This window comes from Balaenoptera borealis (assembly GCF_965194805.1).
Source record: "Balaenoptera borealis genome assembly, chromosome: 7".
NCBI classification, from domain to species: domain Eukaryota; kingdom Metazoa; phylum Chordata; class Mammalia; order Artiodactyla; family Balaenopteridae; genus Balaenoptera; species Balaenoptera borealis.
In genome coordinates, this window is record NC_138864.1 from 21,772,148 (window position 1) to 21,788,747 (window position 16,600).

Below are 16,600 nucleotides of genomic sequence, written 5' to 3' on the forward strand. Positions count from 1 at the left end.
AAACCACAAGCCTTTCCTTTGCCTTCATATGCGTTAATGTGAAAAATTTCCAATAAAGACTCAACTCACCCTTCCATATATGAGTAGAACTCTTTCAAAAGTTTGAGGAGACGTCGTAACTAGTGAGAGGCGAGTGTGAGAGCTCAGCTTGTGTGTGCTGCCCTGTGGATGGATGAACGGATGTAGCGAGTGTTCCCATGGGAACAGTCACGAGGTGAGAATGGGGTGGGGCGCCCCAAACAGAAGTACTGTTTTGCATAATAATGTAGAATTTTACTTTTTCAAAGTGAAATTGCTTTTTTTTTCTTATTATAAAACTAATGCATTATAAAAACTGCCAACATTTCAGGAAATAAAGTATTTCCGTGTAAAACTTTCCAGTCTTTTTTCTATGTGTATGTGTTTGTCTATGTGTTGTACATGTGTATCTGTATGCATATATTTTATATTTTAAAAAATAAAAGTGGAATCCTATTATGGACATTGCCTTGAAATCCACTTTTTTTTTCCATCTACAATTATTGTGGACACATTTCAGTAAGTATAGATCTACATCATCATTTTTATAGCTTCCCAGCATTCCAGTAGTTTATTTAACCAGTGCCTGATTGCTTGTTATCTGAGTTTCTTTAAGGGCACAGTATCTACCCCCTTTGCTGTAATTTTTAAAAATCAGTATATCTACCCCCCCAACACACACACACATACACACACACACACACACACACCCCACTTCAAAATTCCACCAGGTGACATTTCATATACATATTAGTTTGCATTTAGGCAAGAAGACTCCTTAGAGCTGAAGTATAGACTAGGAGGAGCTGTAAATTACAGGGCAAAGGGCAGCTCAGAGTCCAGATGGAAATACTGCATTGTTACAAACTGCCTGAAGTAGGGTCAGTTACTTTAGGGAATACTTCCTCATATACTGGAGCCCAGAGCTGGTCATTCATGAAGCTACATTGCTGCCAGGAGCCTCTGTCATTCAATAGCCCTTCCAGCCTGAGGCTCAGTCATCAGAATACTCCTTTCAAAGGAGAAACAGTCACGTTCACACACGGGCGTTTACACATGGCGCATCCAGTAACACCTCAGCGTCAGGAACTCCGCTGCTGAGCAGAGCTCTTCGGAGCCCGGCCAGGAGCTCTGAGCACAAAAGAACACCCAGCCCCACGAGGCATCCATGGGGCACCCCGCAGGCTTTCATGGAGCAATACTTTACACTTAGTTTAGATGCAATACTGGCAAGCTGGATGGTCTGATTTCCAGGTTTGGCAAATTAGAACTCTGTGGGCTAGGACTGTGGAGGCAGGCCCTGACAAAATAAAAGTGGCGCCAGATGCAGAGGAGAAAGTAAAAGGCCGAAAGTGGGAATGCTGAAGCCCTTTTTGTGCAGGGACAAAAGCCCCGTGTACTGTCTCGGTGTTTGTACGCCACAGGTGCCGCTCGTGATGGTGGCGCGATCACTTCAGGGATCCCTGACCAACATTTTAAACCGTGGAATAAACAAGAAGAGAAAATGTTCGAGTGGTTTTCACTTAGTAAAGACAAATCTTACCGTTTGGAATTTTTGTCCCATACATATGTGCATACTAGGTTGCTGCCATGTAAAATTCATTTCTTAAGATGGATCAGGGTCAAAAAGTTTGAAAGCTATGGTAGACCCTGATATCACCATTTTGCAGCAAAGTATAGAAATGAATGCCCTTAACAGTGACCTTGAGTTATAAAAAAAAAAAAAAAAGATCAAATAATGTTCAAAGGATACCATTTAAGAGGACAAAGTACAAGAGAATGAAGATCTTTGGAAAGATTCCTGTTACAAAGTGGCTACAATTTTTTTTGAAGATTTTGTATTTTTAATCTTAAGTGGAAAGCCTTTCTACCTTCTCCCTAACTTGAACCACAGTACAACTTTTAAAAATACCAACTTTGACTGGGGGGGAAAAAAAGGAACCTGAAAAAATAATAATAAAATAAAACATTGTACTTTAAAAAACTCAATTAATGAAAACAAAATTAATTAAAACACCAAATTTTATACATACTTAACCAAAAGATATTCACCTTCCAGGTGTACCTAATAAGGTATACATCTCTTTTGGTGGTTCACAGTAAGTGGAACTTCATTCATTCGAAACCTATATTTAAAACATATAGCAAGCCTTCCATGCTCTGGCTAGGCATTGGATTACAAAGATAAGTGAGACTCACAATGGGCCCTCAAGGAACGTGAGGTCCACTGGTTCAGATTGTAGTCAACCCACATTTACTGACCTTCAATATAAAGTCATTTTTCTAATTGTGGTGCAGTACCAGCTAAGGCTGGTTGAAACTGGCTCTCTCCTGAAGAATCTAGGGTCTGTGGGCCCATATGTGCAAAACTGTCCCCATGGCTTTGGTCATGAGTCCACATTACAAAGGATTAGGCCAAAAGCCAATTCCAGGTACGAGCAGGCAGCCTGGTCCGGTCCCTATGAACCCAGGTAACAGGGCAAAAGTGAAGAGTGTCCAGCTGAGCCACAGGTCCTGACCTGGAAGTCTTCAGGGCAACATCAGGGGTACAGTCAGGTCTGCAGCCAATGGCAGCCACAGCTACTGCCGTGCTTACCTTGTTTCTCTGCCTCCTGACAGCTCAGGCCTCCGTCCTTTTTTTGACCAGCTCTCCACATATCCAGGCCATGTTTTAAGACCGTACTGGGTCCTGCCCCAGGTTCCTTCTCTGTATATGTACTCTGATGCGGTGCCCTTCCCTGGAGGGGCGTCTAAATGCCCAGAGCGTGGGCAGGGGACCCCAGCTTTGTCTCCATCACTCTGTCGTCCTCCGGGCTGGATGTACTATACTCACCAGCCTTCCCCAAATCACCATATCCATGAGCAGAGTGCTGTTTGTCTGGCCTATGATAGAACTACCTTTGTTAAGCACACCGGTACCAGCTACAACAACAAACTAATGCTAATATTCCGTATTTCTGTATTAGCCCACTATCACTAATTTTACTGATTTGGTGGCCATGCCTCTCAGATTTTCAGGAGTTCTGATTTTAAATAGCCTAGCCTGTCTTCCCTAAATATGTCAGTGCTTGTCAAACCGTTTGTCCTACTTTAAAAAAAAAAAAATCTCTGCGCTCAGAGGAGTCACAAGGTACATGGAAGTATTCTCCTCACTTTGTGTCTTGTAAGCAAGCGAGTTTTCCTGCTGAGACTGTTCTGATTTACCCAGGCCCCATATTCTTTTCAGGCAGCGTGGATGCAAATGTCCTGTGGTTACCAAAACAACCTCAAATAAACCGGTGGGAGGTGCCACCTGTGAATTGCATCTAATCACAGAGCTTCTCCCGCCAACAGAGGCACATGGATTTGATGAGTCTTCACGACCTAGGCTGCTTTAGTGACATTCAGCGTGAAGTCCACCTTGGCATCCAGCTTCCCTGGCCTTTGGTCCTATGTTTTGTTGTGCTGTGTTTTCAGGGAGAAAGAAGGGGGAGAGATAGGTTCATAAAGTGGCAGCAAAACATTCTAGAACTTTCTGATCATCACCTCCTGACCTCTCCCCTCCTGCAGTCCACATTTGGCATCTCTGGTCATGGCCCTGAGTGCTTGGGTTCCTGACAAACGTCCCCATTCACTCCTACAAACCCCACGGCAAACTCACTACCATATCTCCTCAGAGGAAATGCCCCAGACCTACAATGAGCCCGCTCATGTGTGTCATAGAATACTAATGTCACCCTCTATCAAGCTGGGAGTGTGTCCACTCGGCACAGGCAAGGAACATAACAGTGACAGCCTTCATTTGGTCCATTATTTTCATCAGGCTCTGTAACAAAAGAACCCAGCAAAAGCCTAACTTTGAAACACACGTTGGAGAAAAGATGTAGCCAGATCCCTTCTACATGTGAGACAGCACACCTTGGAGATGCAGGATATGTAATATACAGCTTGGCAGGCCTGCTGGGGCATCCGCTCTGGTGGCTGCTTAGACTGGGATTAGGTGGTGAGGAGCCAGGGATTAGCACGTGGGTGAACTAATCAAATCAAAGGAAGACAGAGTGCAAACTGGGTGGAGGTGTTTGCTTTGCATTGAAATAATAGCTCTCGGGAGTTATAGCAGAAGGCCGGAGCTCTCCCCACAGTGTGGAGAGGAAACCTCCTTGTTTAGGGAGTTGCAATCTGTGAACTGAAAAACCATGAAGACAGGGAGTTTTGAGAAAATCAAGGGAGATGATGTGCTTTTATAATAAAACAACTATACTGGCCTTTTCAGCTCTATCATTATGTGTTCTGGAAACATGATAGAGGCAAGCCAGGGGGACTGGGTTAGGAGTTAGGAGACCTGATGCTGTTGATGATTTGCAGTGTGGCCTTGGACGTGATTTGTAGCCTCTCCAAAATCTCAGTTTACTTGTCTGTGAAAATGGGAATAATAAAGCCCACTACTTTTAAAACGCTTTGCAGACAATAAAGCACCACACCAGCACAGTCACCGTTCGTGGGGCTGAGACCAAGGCTTCTCTGAGCCTCCGTTTTCCTCCTTTGTTAAATAGGGATAATCATACTTGCCCTCTCTCATCTCCTGGGATGTTTCTGAGAATCAAATAATATAATGCGCAAGGAGGAGACACGTAAGCCATGGAGTTCTAAGTGAGAGGCCTGGCTCACAAAATTCTGGGGTCTCTTTAAGAAGTCAGTTGTCAATCCAGGGGCGGGGGCTGGTGTGAGCCTTACTTTGTCCCACCCGACCCTTCACCCTTCTCTCCGGCATGCCCTTCCCTCCTCCTTCTCTCCCTCTCCGCCAACATCTTCCTCCCCTTCGCCTTCCTTTGTCTGGGAGGCTGCAAGCTGCCTGTGCTCTTCTCTCTTGATCCGTCAGGCAACTGCTGGCTTTCACTCCAGGGCGGCTCCTTTTCAGATCCAGTGAAACCATGTCTGCATATAGTTTGTAAGAAAATATAGGTTCCTTTGGGAGGAAAGGGGCAGCTACTGTGTGGGTTCATATCCACCACATTGCACTGGTGACCCCCGGAACCAGAGGAATGACATTTACTCTCCAGAATAAACATGAACCTGGCCTGTGGTTACAATGGTTTTTATAAACAACCTGTTTCCACCTACTCATTACTTTCCCCTAAACCTCTGGAGTGGGGAAGGGGCAACATTTTATTCAAATCAGAGGATAGATAGATAGATAGATGATAGATAGATAGATAGATAGGAAGAAGGGGGTGGGGCAGAGGTTAGATTTGAATCCATTCAGCAATTAAAAATTTCTCACTCTTACATTCGCGGCCCAATTCTCTTGGAATTCACTTTTCTCAAATGCTCAGATAATTCTAAAATTTCGTCTGGTCAATTGTCTTGGTCCGAAAATGAGATAGTGCTTAATGCATTCTGGGAAAGAAATGAAAAACTTTGTTAAATACGTGATTTAAGCGTTCCTTTTTATTTTATTTTGCCAAATGGAAATACTCGATTCACTGTTACCTGTAAGAGAACACAGATTCCAGTCTGGATGAGGGAGGAAGGTTGGACACAGCAGCCCTAACCTCAAAGAGGAAAGGGAAACCTTTCTCAGGACCAAGTCAGAGAAGCCCAGGGACGCTATCCCTCCATTTGTTTCTTATGTGGCTCAATCATTTGCTTCCTGTGTGGCTCAGTGGCCTCGCTGCACGGAGCAGGGAACTTGGAAGTCCCTTTCCGTGTCTCAAAAACTGCATTCGGCACGCCCCTTTTTTTCTCCTATGGGATTTACCAACATCCAAGTTCCAGTGCTTCTGCAATCACCCCAGATGTGTACCAAGGCCTCAGCATTTGCAAAATCTCTGAGTCAACCTCTAAGTAAAAGATGCTTCAAGGAAGCACCCAGTTCCTTCTGCTAATAACCGCAGTTCGTCATGTGACACCTGCCCCTCCCCTCCCCCGGTTCTCTCTGAAAACCCCCCACCCCACCAGTAAACTCGGTTGAAGTCTGTCCTTTATCTGCCAACATCTACATTTCCTTCAAGGTGGTAATCTTCTGCTTTTGTTATTTAAGTTCGGTTGTCTTCTTAATTGTTACCCAATTGCTCTGGGGCTTGCATAAACAGTTAACAAAAACTACGGCGCACGAGGCAGCCGTTTCGCTTTCTGGGCTTGTTGTTCTTGGCACTGGGTCAGTTCTATGAACTTCTGGTGTCCAACTGGTAGGACCTGAAACTCTGTGTTTAACAAGTGCCTGTAGTCAAAACAGTTGGCGTGTGAAAGCTGGTACTGACTGCAGCTGGTCAGCCGTCGGGTCCTGGACCGTGCAGAACCCCGAACCCCGAATCACGGTGCTCTGTTTGGGGGCCGGGCTTTTGTTGTTGTTTAGTGTGGGAAGGGGGCGGTTGCTTCCTTTTTTTTTCTTTTTCTTTTCTGTGATGGCATCCGTGCTAATATGGATCGCTTCAGGTTCCAAAAGTGCAACGTGTTTACAGTCGTCGTAGAATCAGATTAAGTTGGCAGCCCGAGTCTCTCTGTAAGTGGTTTTAGTTTACATTTCTTCTTCTAGCAGGATGTTTTGCATAAATTTTGCTGATCCTGGGTTATTTATAGACTTTTTTGAAAAAAACGGGCATGCCTGAGAGTTTTCTAACTGCTGAAAGTGAAATCCATTTCTGCATTTAGAGAAACGGCCGGGCATGTGCAGCAGAAGGTTATTTTAGCTCTTGAAAATTAATTTCTCCGCGAGGTCATTTGATAACATTCCCGAGCGTCCTCTCCAGCTGCCGACATCAGATACCCTGATAATTGTCTCAGGACGTGTTGTTTGCTTTTGGTTGGTCACAAACGGAGTAAAATGAAAGTAATGATGCCATTTCCTCTGGGACGCTCTGGGAGAATGGATGCAGTGATTGGGTATTGTTTCAAACGTCCGAAATGGGTTCGTGGTGGTGGTTTTGTCCAACCCTGGGGAGCAGTGCAGCCGGCCCAGAAGCCGGGCGGCAGGACGTGCCGAGAGCCTGGGGGAGGGGCAAGGAAGGCCGGTCGCTGGAAAGTGAGTGGGTTTTCCAGTTTGTCCTCATCTAAATGACAGTGATACTGAAGGGTTTATAGTACTAAAAGGAAATAATAATATTCAACGGCAAGATAGCATATTGGCTAGTGCACGATCTGTTTGATTTTTCTGGCTCTGGCGGTAGCATCTTTGGGGACCGCGTGCGTGTTTGCATGAGAACTAAAGCCGGGCACGTTCGAAATCACTAAGCCAGCATTAGCACTCTATGAAAGGGCTTCCCATAATATTTACCAGAACAGTTGGCTAAAAATTGGTGTGCTTTGCCCACTGAATGGCTGTGTAATTAAATCGGCCCTTGAGAGCGTACCTTGAGCACCTCCCATCTCCGTGTCTGCGCTCCCGGAATTTGCATGGCTAAGTAGCACGTTCATCGGCGTAAGGAGTGTGGAATCCCCGTCTAATGGTCCAGGAAGAACGTCGTAAATGAGACACTTCACTGTGCCTCGGGTTAAATATTTTAAACCAAACAAATCGAAAAGGCCCATCATCTGGGCCTTGTGAAAGGCCTTCTGAGTAGGGAGTGTCCCCTGATCCAGGTATGTGGGTCCCTCCCTGACAGGTCCAAACCTCACCACTACCCCCCCACCCCCGCCAGCATCACCAGCTTACACATGAAATGAAAATGGACAGTCGAAACGGAAATTTCCAAGGTAGTAAATGTGACCTAGGCCGAGGCGTGACATAATTCTCACTGCCCAGGGCTGCCACGAGCGGATTTCTTTTTCTCCTCCATGTTTCTCTCATCTATATGAAAGTGAGGTGGTTTATTTTGTATTTTGTGTTGTTTTTTGGTCTCCTCTAACCTTGCAGAGAATAACGATGAGGCTTGTTTTCGGTCTTCTATGGTTTAGAGCGTGCCCTGTGCTTTCTCACGGTAGCCCCGCTGAGCTGGTGGGGACAGGTCGAGCCCTTTGGTCCCAGTATAAAGACGGGATGGGGGCTCAGCCTGCACGGTGGAGCTGGTGAGCCCAAGCTCTGGCACGCACATTATCCATCAGACCTTCGCCTCCTCAGTGCCCCATCCAAACTGGACGCGCCAGCTGCAACGCAGAGGTTAAGAAACTCTTTGTTCTGATTTGATTCCAACCTGCCCCAATGGATGGGGGCCCTGTTACACTCCCCTTCTCCTCCTCCTGTCTGTCAGGCTGGGATGGGATTGGAGACTCACCTTTTGAAGGCCTCAGGTTGGAGGTGTGTGTCGGATTGTGTGCCTCTCAGCTAGCAGTGACTACGGGTGCCCCCGTCCCACTGTATAGATAACCTCGTGGCCAGAGTGAATGAAGAGCCATGAAGGGAACCCACAGGCCTTTGTGTTGGAGAGGGATGGCAGTGAATACTGAAAAGTTCCCCAGTCATCCTCGCCCTTGGGCTTTTGCATTTGAATTGGTCAAACCCTCCCAATCCTTCCATCCTTGGGAAAGGGAAGTTGCTTTGCAGGAGTTCAGCTGCTCTGAGCTGAAAGACCTGCCTCCTGGCAGCCTGAGTGCATCTGTAGGTTTTTCCTTGGCTTAACAGGCAGGTTTCTGCTGGTGGAAGTGGTATCTTGGAGAGATTTATAACAGTAATAATCATAATACTCTTCTTTTATGTTTGCATAGCCTGACTCAACTTTTAAACCTCTTTTACATGCCTGATCTCATTGAGTCCTTCCTATAGCCTTGGAAGGGCAGTATTATTAACCTCAGAGCATGGAGATTCTGGAAGGAGGGTGTGGGGATTCAGACACCGGCCCTTGGGCACCGGTTCTTTTTGTATCGATTTCAGCTGCCTAATGTCTATACTTGGTTGCCAGTAAGGAGGGTAGTTTGGGAGTTGGAAAACCGGTTTTCTTCCATTATTGTATTTCTTGTCAGTTAAAAAGGCACATTTGATTGCCTACCGTGTGCAAGGCACTGCTAAGAGCTTTCCTTTTAGTCCTTCAACCACTGGTAGCAGGAGGGCTGTTGTCAGCCGCATTTCTTAGTCATCCATGGGATTCGTACCAGGGAAGATGCAGTGTGGCCGAGTGACACACCTGCCCTGAATGGCAGGTGGCTCAGTAGAGTCACACCTCTAGGGTACTGTTCACAGGTCGCTGTCACCCTGGGGGATAGATCGAGTTGCACGCTTGGCCCTGTCCCCTTCCACATTATAAAGGAGGATTTGGAAGAAGAATAGCATTAGTGGCAGGATTATCCAATTTTTCAAGCAGTAGATTTAGGAGGGAGGAGAGTTACATTAATGAGTCAGAGTCCAGAAAGATCTCCCCAGGCCAGAGAAGTGGACTGACTCCGACCAGATGACATTTGTAAAGGACACCTGTGGATAAGCAGCTTGGCAGTAAAGCATGTGAAATAAGACTCAGGGGTGATGCAGCCCTCAGAAATAAGAAATCTAGGGCTTCCCTGGTGGCACAGTGGCTAAGAATCCGCCTGCTAATGCAGGGGACACGGGTTCGATCCGTGATCTGGGAAGATTCCACATGCCGTGGAGCAACTAAGCCCGTGCGCCACAACTACTGAGCCTGTGTGCTAGAGCCCGCGAGTCACAAGTACTGAGCCCACGTGCCTAGAGCCCGTGCTCCGCAACGAGAGAAGCCACCGCAATGAGAAGCCCGCGCACCGCAACAAAGAGTAGCCCCTGCTCACCGCAACTACAGAAACCCCGCATGCAGCAACGAAGACCCAACGCAGCCCAAAATTAAATAAATAAATTTTTTTTAAAAAAGAAATAAGAAATCTAGCTTGGATGTCTAGTGGCCTTAACAGGAGAATGATACCCAGAACAGACAGCTGGGAGCTGCCCAGACTTCACCTGTGATGTTCTCCCTTCTGAGTGTCACAGTTTAGAAAGCACAGTCAGAGCCAAAGGGGACCCAGAGATCAGGAGAATAGTGAAAATGACCTTTTGTGAGGAATGATTTTAAAAGACGTCTGGGAGTATTTATCCCGGAGAAAGAGGTTTCGGGGAACAAACATTTGGCAAGGTGTCCCATGAAAGGGAAACTGGACTGGTTCAAGGTGATCCCCACAGGGCAGAAATGGGATGGACGTGCGGGCATCACAGAGCAGCTCACGTAGGGGATACTGTCCAGCGGTGGTGCTTTCTGGCCTGCTGTGCACTTGGAGAGCTCGGGGCCTGCAGTGGAGAAGCCAGGCTGGGTGGCCCCTTGGCTACAGCTCCGAAGAGGCTAACAGCCCTGGAAGGGGCCAGCAGGGGGTAGCAGAGAATGATTACCTGTGGGGTTTCTTCTTGCTCTTTGGGAGCCTGTGACTCTGTCCCAACGTCATGGTCTAAGACCTGAGTCCCTTTGGTGCAAATGATGGCTGTGTCAGGGATGAGGGGGCTGGCAGAGGGGAGCTGTGCTTCAGCGTCCCACCTGTAAGTGGCTAGGGCAGCCTTTGTGCCCGTGTGTGGGGTGGTGGGAGCAGCTGTCATTCGAGACAAATTAACACTTCTTAGTGGACTTGACTCGGCCACATTTAGGGACTTCCGACTTGGAGTGAGTGCCTATCTGCTCTCTCCTACTGGTCGCCTTAGTTATTCTGAAACTGATTGTTCTGTTTGTGGGTTGCCTTGGCCCTTATGTTCTGCAGTTTTGGGGTTTTTTGTTTTTGAGATGAAATCCATATAACATAAAACTAACCATCTTAAAGTGAATAACTGGGTGGCATTGAGTACATTTAAGGGTTGTGCAACCACCACTTCTGTCTAGTTCCAGAAGTTTCATCACTCCAGAATAAAACCTCGTACCCGTTAAGCAGTTATTTCCCCCTCTCCCTCCCCTCGGTCCCTGGCAACCACCAGTCTGCTTTCTGTCTCTGTAGATTTACCTATTCTGGACATTTCATATAAATAGAATTCATATAATATGTGACTTTTTGTGCCTGGTTTCTTTCATTTGCATAATGTTTTCTAGATTCATCCATGTTGTAACATGTATCAGTACTTCACTCCTTTTTATGGCTGAATAATTTTCCAGTGTTATGTATATACCACAATTTGTTTATTTATTCATCCATTGATGGATACTTGGGTTGTTTCTGCCTTTTGGCTATTGCTAATAGTGCTGCTGTGAACATTCACATACAGGGATTTGTTTCAGTTCTTCTGGGTGTGTACCCTAGGAGAAGAATTGCAAGATCATACGGTGATTCCACGTTTAATTTTTTGAGCAACCACCATACTGTTTTCCATAGAGGCTGCACCATTTTACATTCCCACGGACTGTGTCCAACGGTTCCAGTTTCTCCACATCCTCACCAACCCTTGTTATTTTCCATTTTGGGGCTTTTTTGGTTGTTGTTTTTTATATACATAGCCATCCTAGTATGTGTGAAGTGGTATCTTGTTGTGGTTTTGATTTACATTTCCCTGATGACTAATGATGTTGATCACATCTTTTCATGTGATTATCTTCTTTGAAAAAATGTCTGTTCAAGTCCTTTGCCCATTTTTTAATTGGGTTGAGCCTGCCTGTTTTTGTGTTTAGCATTAAGGTTCTAAACTTGCGGCTTCTCAGATGCCAGAGCAGTATAAATATTGCATCTTCTTTTCTTTTCTTTTTTTTTGGCCACCCCACGTGGCAGGCGGGATCTTAGTTCCCCAACCAGGGATCAGACCCGCCCCCACTGCAGTGGAAGTGCGGAGTCTTAACCACTGGACCGCCAGGGAAGTCCCCATTTTATTTTCTTAAGCCATCTGTTTGCTGAAAACCTAGTGCACCTACTTATTACCAGGCACCTGAGATGAGGAGAGAGAGCAGTGAAAGAGGTAGGGGAAGGTACTTCACAAGGACCAGAGGGCTCTGGGAGAGCTGGCCCATGGGAGCTGTTCACATCTCGGTCCTCCTGGCCATCCTGGAACTCTCAGCAAACAGATACTAGGAAAGTTGCTCACAGCTGTCTCTGGAAAGACTCAGGCTCCCGGGCCACAGGGCCTGCCCTGTCATCTGTGCTTCTTCTGAGTATTGCAACATTCAGCAGGCCTCCTCTTGACAGTCCCCTGAGCAGGGGAAGTGTGCCCATGAGCCCTTGACCCTCTTGCCTAGAGTCTGGAGGACACGGGCCCTCTCCGTAGGGCTGGGTTGGGTGGGTGGTCGAGTCACACCCCCTCATTCCCACTGGCTCCATTCCAAAGAAATGGAATTGTAGAAACCAGTCCTGCTTCACCAAGCAGCATAGCCCTTTTCCAGCCAGAAACTGATCCTCCTATATTCTGGGAAGAAACTCTCTCTGTGAGAGGGGAAAAGGAGGCCCAAAGTCAGAGACCCAAAATCATGTTCTCCTTGAATAATTCTCCCATGGGAGACTCCCTCTCTCTGGCTTTGGTTATATGATCAAGCTGCTGGAGATGGTCCCAACCCGAGACAGCCTTACAAAGGCCAAGTTAGCACTGCCCAGCTTACATGCCATGGTCAAAGATGATGCCATCTTCCCATAGTCTGAAATTCTCCAGTAGAGGCTTACTTCTGAGTCTTGGAAAGCTTTTATCTCTTAGAGGTTGGTTTTTATTTTTCCTTATTAAAAGGCGTATACTCTTCCGCCAGGGTTAACTTAAGATTTATCAGGTAATAGGCAGGTTTTACAAAGAAATGTTGCACGAAACATAGGAGAGATCCTAGTAGAAGATAAGAGAAAATAAAAATACCTAAAACACACTAAACTGCTCGGTTTTTTTTAATGGAGGTGAAATTCACATAACAAAATTAATCATCTTAAAGTACTGAATTGTAATTTTTTTTTTCAGGCAAGGCTTTATTGGGACCCCTGCTGCAGCAGGGGGGGAACGAGAACAAGCAACAGGTTCCCTTGCTTGCTCGCTCGCTGAGGGGAGCCGTGAGCTTGTTCCTTATATGGGGTGAGGGTAGGGGTGTGTCCAGGGGTCAGGCCGGAGGGGTGGCTTCGGTGTTTTGCCCACACCTCTGGTGGTGTTGAGTGCAGGGGGCGTGCTCAGTTGAATTGTAATTTAGCGGCACTCAGTCTGTTCACAATGTTGTGCATCCGTCACCTCTACCTGGTTCCAAAATGCTTTCATCACCCCCAAAGGAGACCCTGTACCCCTTAAGCAGTCACTTCCCGCTCCCTGCTTCCCTAGCCCCTGGCAGTCACTAATCTGCTTTCTGTCTCTGTGGATTTACCTATGCTGGCTATTTTGTACCGATGGAATCATACAGCATGTGGCCTTTTGGGACCCACTGTCTTTTTTAGACATCCCTCCCCCCCCCCCCACAAATCTATTATCCCTTGCCAAGATCAGGGAATAAACTTTCTAAATATAAGGAATGAATGAAAGCTCTCCGCTTGAATTCATACTTAAAATGTCCCACAAAAGTAATTTTCAATCTTTAGAATGACGTCTCTACTCTCTCCAAAGCATGGTGCTGGGTATTGCAGTGGCCTCTGCCCATCAGGACAGACAGGCCCTGAGGGAAAAGGACGCAGAAAGGCTTGAGGCCCCTGCAGGCTGCGTGGGCCCCTGGCCTCAGCCTGGTCCCCGGGGAAGGCTGCAGGGGCCGTCGTGCAGTCGGGCTGCAGGAAGGCCCTGACCCTTCCCATACAGTGGCTGCTCAGATCCGTGTGTGTGTGCGCGCGCGCGCGCGCGCGCGCCCAAGTTCATCTGCCAAACGCAGGATACGACCCTGGTCTTTCCGGGCTTTTCTTTCTGCCTTTCCCTAATCGCATCTGGGCGTGCTCTCTTAAAGGGGAAGTGGTGCGTTCTGACTGGCCAGGGCGCTCAGCCAGGAGCCAGGAAACGGCTCCCACGAGTTGCCGAGTTGCGCTGCCCAGCGTGTCACTGGCTCAGCCCCCTTATCCAAACAGCGAGGCTGTCTCCCTGGGATGTGTAAGTGTGAGCACAGGGCACGCTTGCCACACAGGATGGCGTGGGGCTGGGCCCAGGTCACGGCAAGCAGAGCGTGCTGTCAGCCCACGATCCATTTAGCAAGTCCGAGGTGGAGCTTAGGCGGTGCCCTTGGGCTGTGGGCTGGCGCTGAGACAGGGCTGAGGCGTGGAGTGGGGAGAGTTGCTGCCTGAGAAAGAGGTCAGGAGTAGGAGGCTGGGTTGGGGACCGGTCTATTTTGGACAGGCCTTCTGGAGGCGCCAGCCTCGGGGCCTGGGGAGGAGTGGAGTGGAAAATTTTCTAGCACACCTCTCCTAGCCCCGGGAAGCAGCTGCACTGAACCTTACCAGCTCGTCCCCTCCACTTCTCTGCATTTATGTGCAGCTCCAGACACACTTGATGCATTTATCTACTCGCTACTGATTTTTCTTGGTCATTTTTATATGCAAGCGGTGCTAAGCAATGTTTCGGGTCTTTTTCACTCCAACTTTAAAAATTGCTGGAAACTGGCAACCTGTGGTTTTTCCTTCTTTATTCTTTGCGGATGGTCCTCGGTCCGGTGTGTGCACACAGTGGTCCCTGAGTCCACGCTGGTGGCCGGCCAGCTGGCGGACTGGCCGGCGCCCGAGCACGATTGGCGGCGCACCTGGCCTGGTTTCTAGCGGGGTTGGTTTCCTGTGTGCCCGCGGGGAAACCGAGGGAGGGCTCACGCCCACTCACGCACAGCCGGGGGCTAACTCAGCGTCCCGAGCAAGTAGCTGATGGTAGCGAAATAGACCCTTGCTGTATTTTAGACTTCTTCCTACTCTTGGTTTTCGTGTGTATGGTGGTGATGGTTGATCTTCAATCATGTAAAAAGCTGTGTTTTCACCGAAATAATTCAGACCTTCTGCTCCTTAAAAAAAGGGGAGCAGAGGGAAAGAGAAGGGGACTGGAGGGGGAAAAACAAGTGGTGTCTCCGTACATGTACACTGAGAGGACAGAACCACACCCTCCTTCAAGACAGCTTCCTGTTTGCCACTGCCAACTGCCACTCCAAGGAGAACAGAAATGCTTCCGTTATTAGTGACTGCTGTCGGACCACAGAAGCCTCTGGGTGACGCCCCGAGCTGTGCAGTGAGCTGGGACTTTGCACCTCTAGAGACTGTGGCCTGCACTCCTGAAACTGGAGGTCGGTACAGATAGGAATCAAGCAGCCCTGGCTTCTCCTTACTCAGCCGATGTTTCTTAAACAATTGTGCTCCCGTAGGATTCTTGTAAATGAATAGTTTTAATTCAGGGGCAGGGAAAAGGTAGGGAGCTGCCCCCGTAGGAAAGCTACTGCTTGTATTTTTTTTAATCTACATGTGTATGTGTTAGGGGAACTTATGTGAAGTGCCTACTGTGAGTTGGCACTGGGGCAACCACCTTCCATGTGTTATCTATCCTCAATTCTCATTTCTTCAGCAGTGAATGTAGTGAGTGCCTACCAAGGCCAGACCCTGGGCTGAATGCCAGGGACGAGAGAGGGCACAAGACATCTGCTCTCCGTGCGTCCAGTGACAGGACGCCTAAGCCAGTAAACCAGCGATTACAGCATGGGACCTGTGCTAAGATGGGGGGCCTCAATGTACTATAGGGGCACCTGCCTACCCGTAACCCTATGATGTGGGCATTATGGTTCCCACTGTATAGGTAAGGAAACTGGGGCTCAAGGGGTTAAGTTATTTGCCCAAGTCACAGAGCTAATGAGTGACAGAGCTGGGATTTGAGCCCGGATCTTTCTGATTCCAAAGACAGCAGTGTTTGGTCCACATTTCCAGTGACTCCCGAAGCTTGTGTGGAGCAAGAGAATTACCTCGGGATCTTTTTAAAAATACAGATTTGGGAGCCCTGGCCCTGCTGTCCCAAGAAGAGGAGCCCTGGGCGGCACCAGGAGGTCTCAGGTGGATAGTGGCCTGGGCTTTTTCCCGACCTCATGCCTCAAGGTCCTCCGGCCCTTCCTTGAGGCGTGCACCACGCATGCCTGTGACAGGGGCCAGGGCTTTTCATGTGCTTAGCCCAAGGCACCTGGGTAAAGGCCACTGATGTGGCCTCAAGACAGTCTCGGGAAGATTCGGCCCAGCTGTTCAGGTATTTTAGACAATGGGAATCCCCGTTCTTGTATCTTCCCACCAAAGATACCCCAGCTTTGCCCAGCTTCCGGCTGCCTGCCACGCCTGTCCCTTCAGTGCCCCTGGAGCGGGGATGATGTCAGCTGTGCCATCTTAAGGTAGAATCCGACAGCTTATCCTAAAGCTGGAAGCCACCAGTTTTCACCTTAGCTGTGGTGGTGCTGTTTTTACACTCATGTGACTTGCACAGTGGGTATGTTGGTGGTTGGGGCCGAGGTCACTCTGGCGGAGAAGTTAATACCATGCGGGTGGGACTCCTTGTCAACCCCTCCACTACGATATCGGCTCCAGACACACGGGAATAGCTGGGGCAATAAAAGGCGAGGATGGCAGCTCTGTCCCATGGGGCAGGCAGGCTGTTCACTGGCCTCAGGTCCTCCAGGTGGCAGCCCACCTTCAGAGGGGACCCTGTTCTCTACTCTCAGGGTGACCAAGTGGTGGCCAGCCAGGACCTGGCAAGTGTGTCCTCTCCCTGAGGGAACCCTCAGGCCATGGCAGTGTCTGTCTTATCACCACCACCACCATTATATTTCGGTGCTTGGCGCATGGTACGTGCCAAAGAGATGCTTTAAAAAATGAGTGAATGAAT

General features: G+C 48.2%; 2 protein-coding genes across 10 annotated transcripts in view; both read left to right on the forward strand.

Moving 5' to 3' along the window:
* LOC309632389 (uncharacterized protein) overlaps positions 1 to 16,600 on the forward strand; it is a 324,914-nt gene that overhangs the window by 216,059 nt on the left and 92,255 nt on the right. The gene's annotated exons all lie outside the window — the stretch shown is intronic.
* The window catches only part of ATXN7L1 (ataxin 7 like 1), a 233,925-nt gene that overhangs the window by 155,496 nt on the left and 61,829 nt on the right, over positions 1 to 16,600 (forward strand). The window contains exon 1 of one of the 9 annotated variants that reach the window (XM_082399748.1): positions 5,919 to 15,970. The exons of 6 other annotated variants lie outside the window; for them this stretch is intronic. In XM_082399748.1, the coding sequence (XP_082255874.1) occupies positions 15,925 to 15,970 (46 nt within the window). In that variant the 5' untranslated portion in view covers positions 5,919 to 15,924. Of the gene's footprint in view, positions 1 to 5,918; positions 15,971 to 16,600 lie in introns of those variants that run through there. 2 more of the 9 variants (XM_082399750.1, XM_082399749.1) reach the window with 2 other exon arrangements.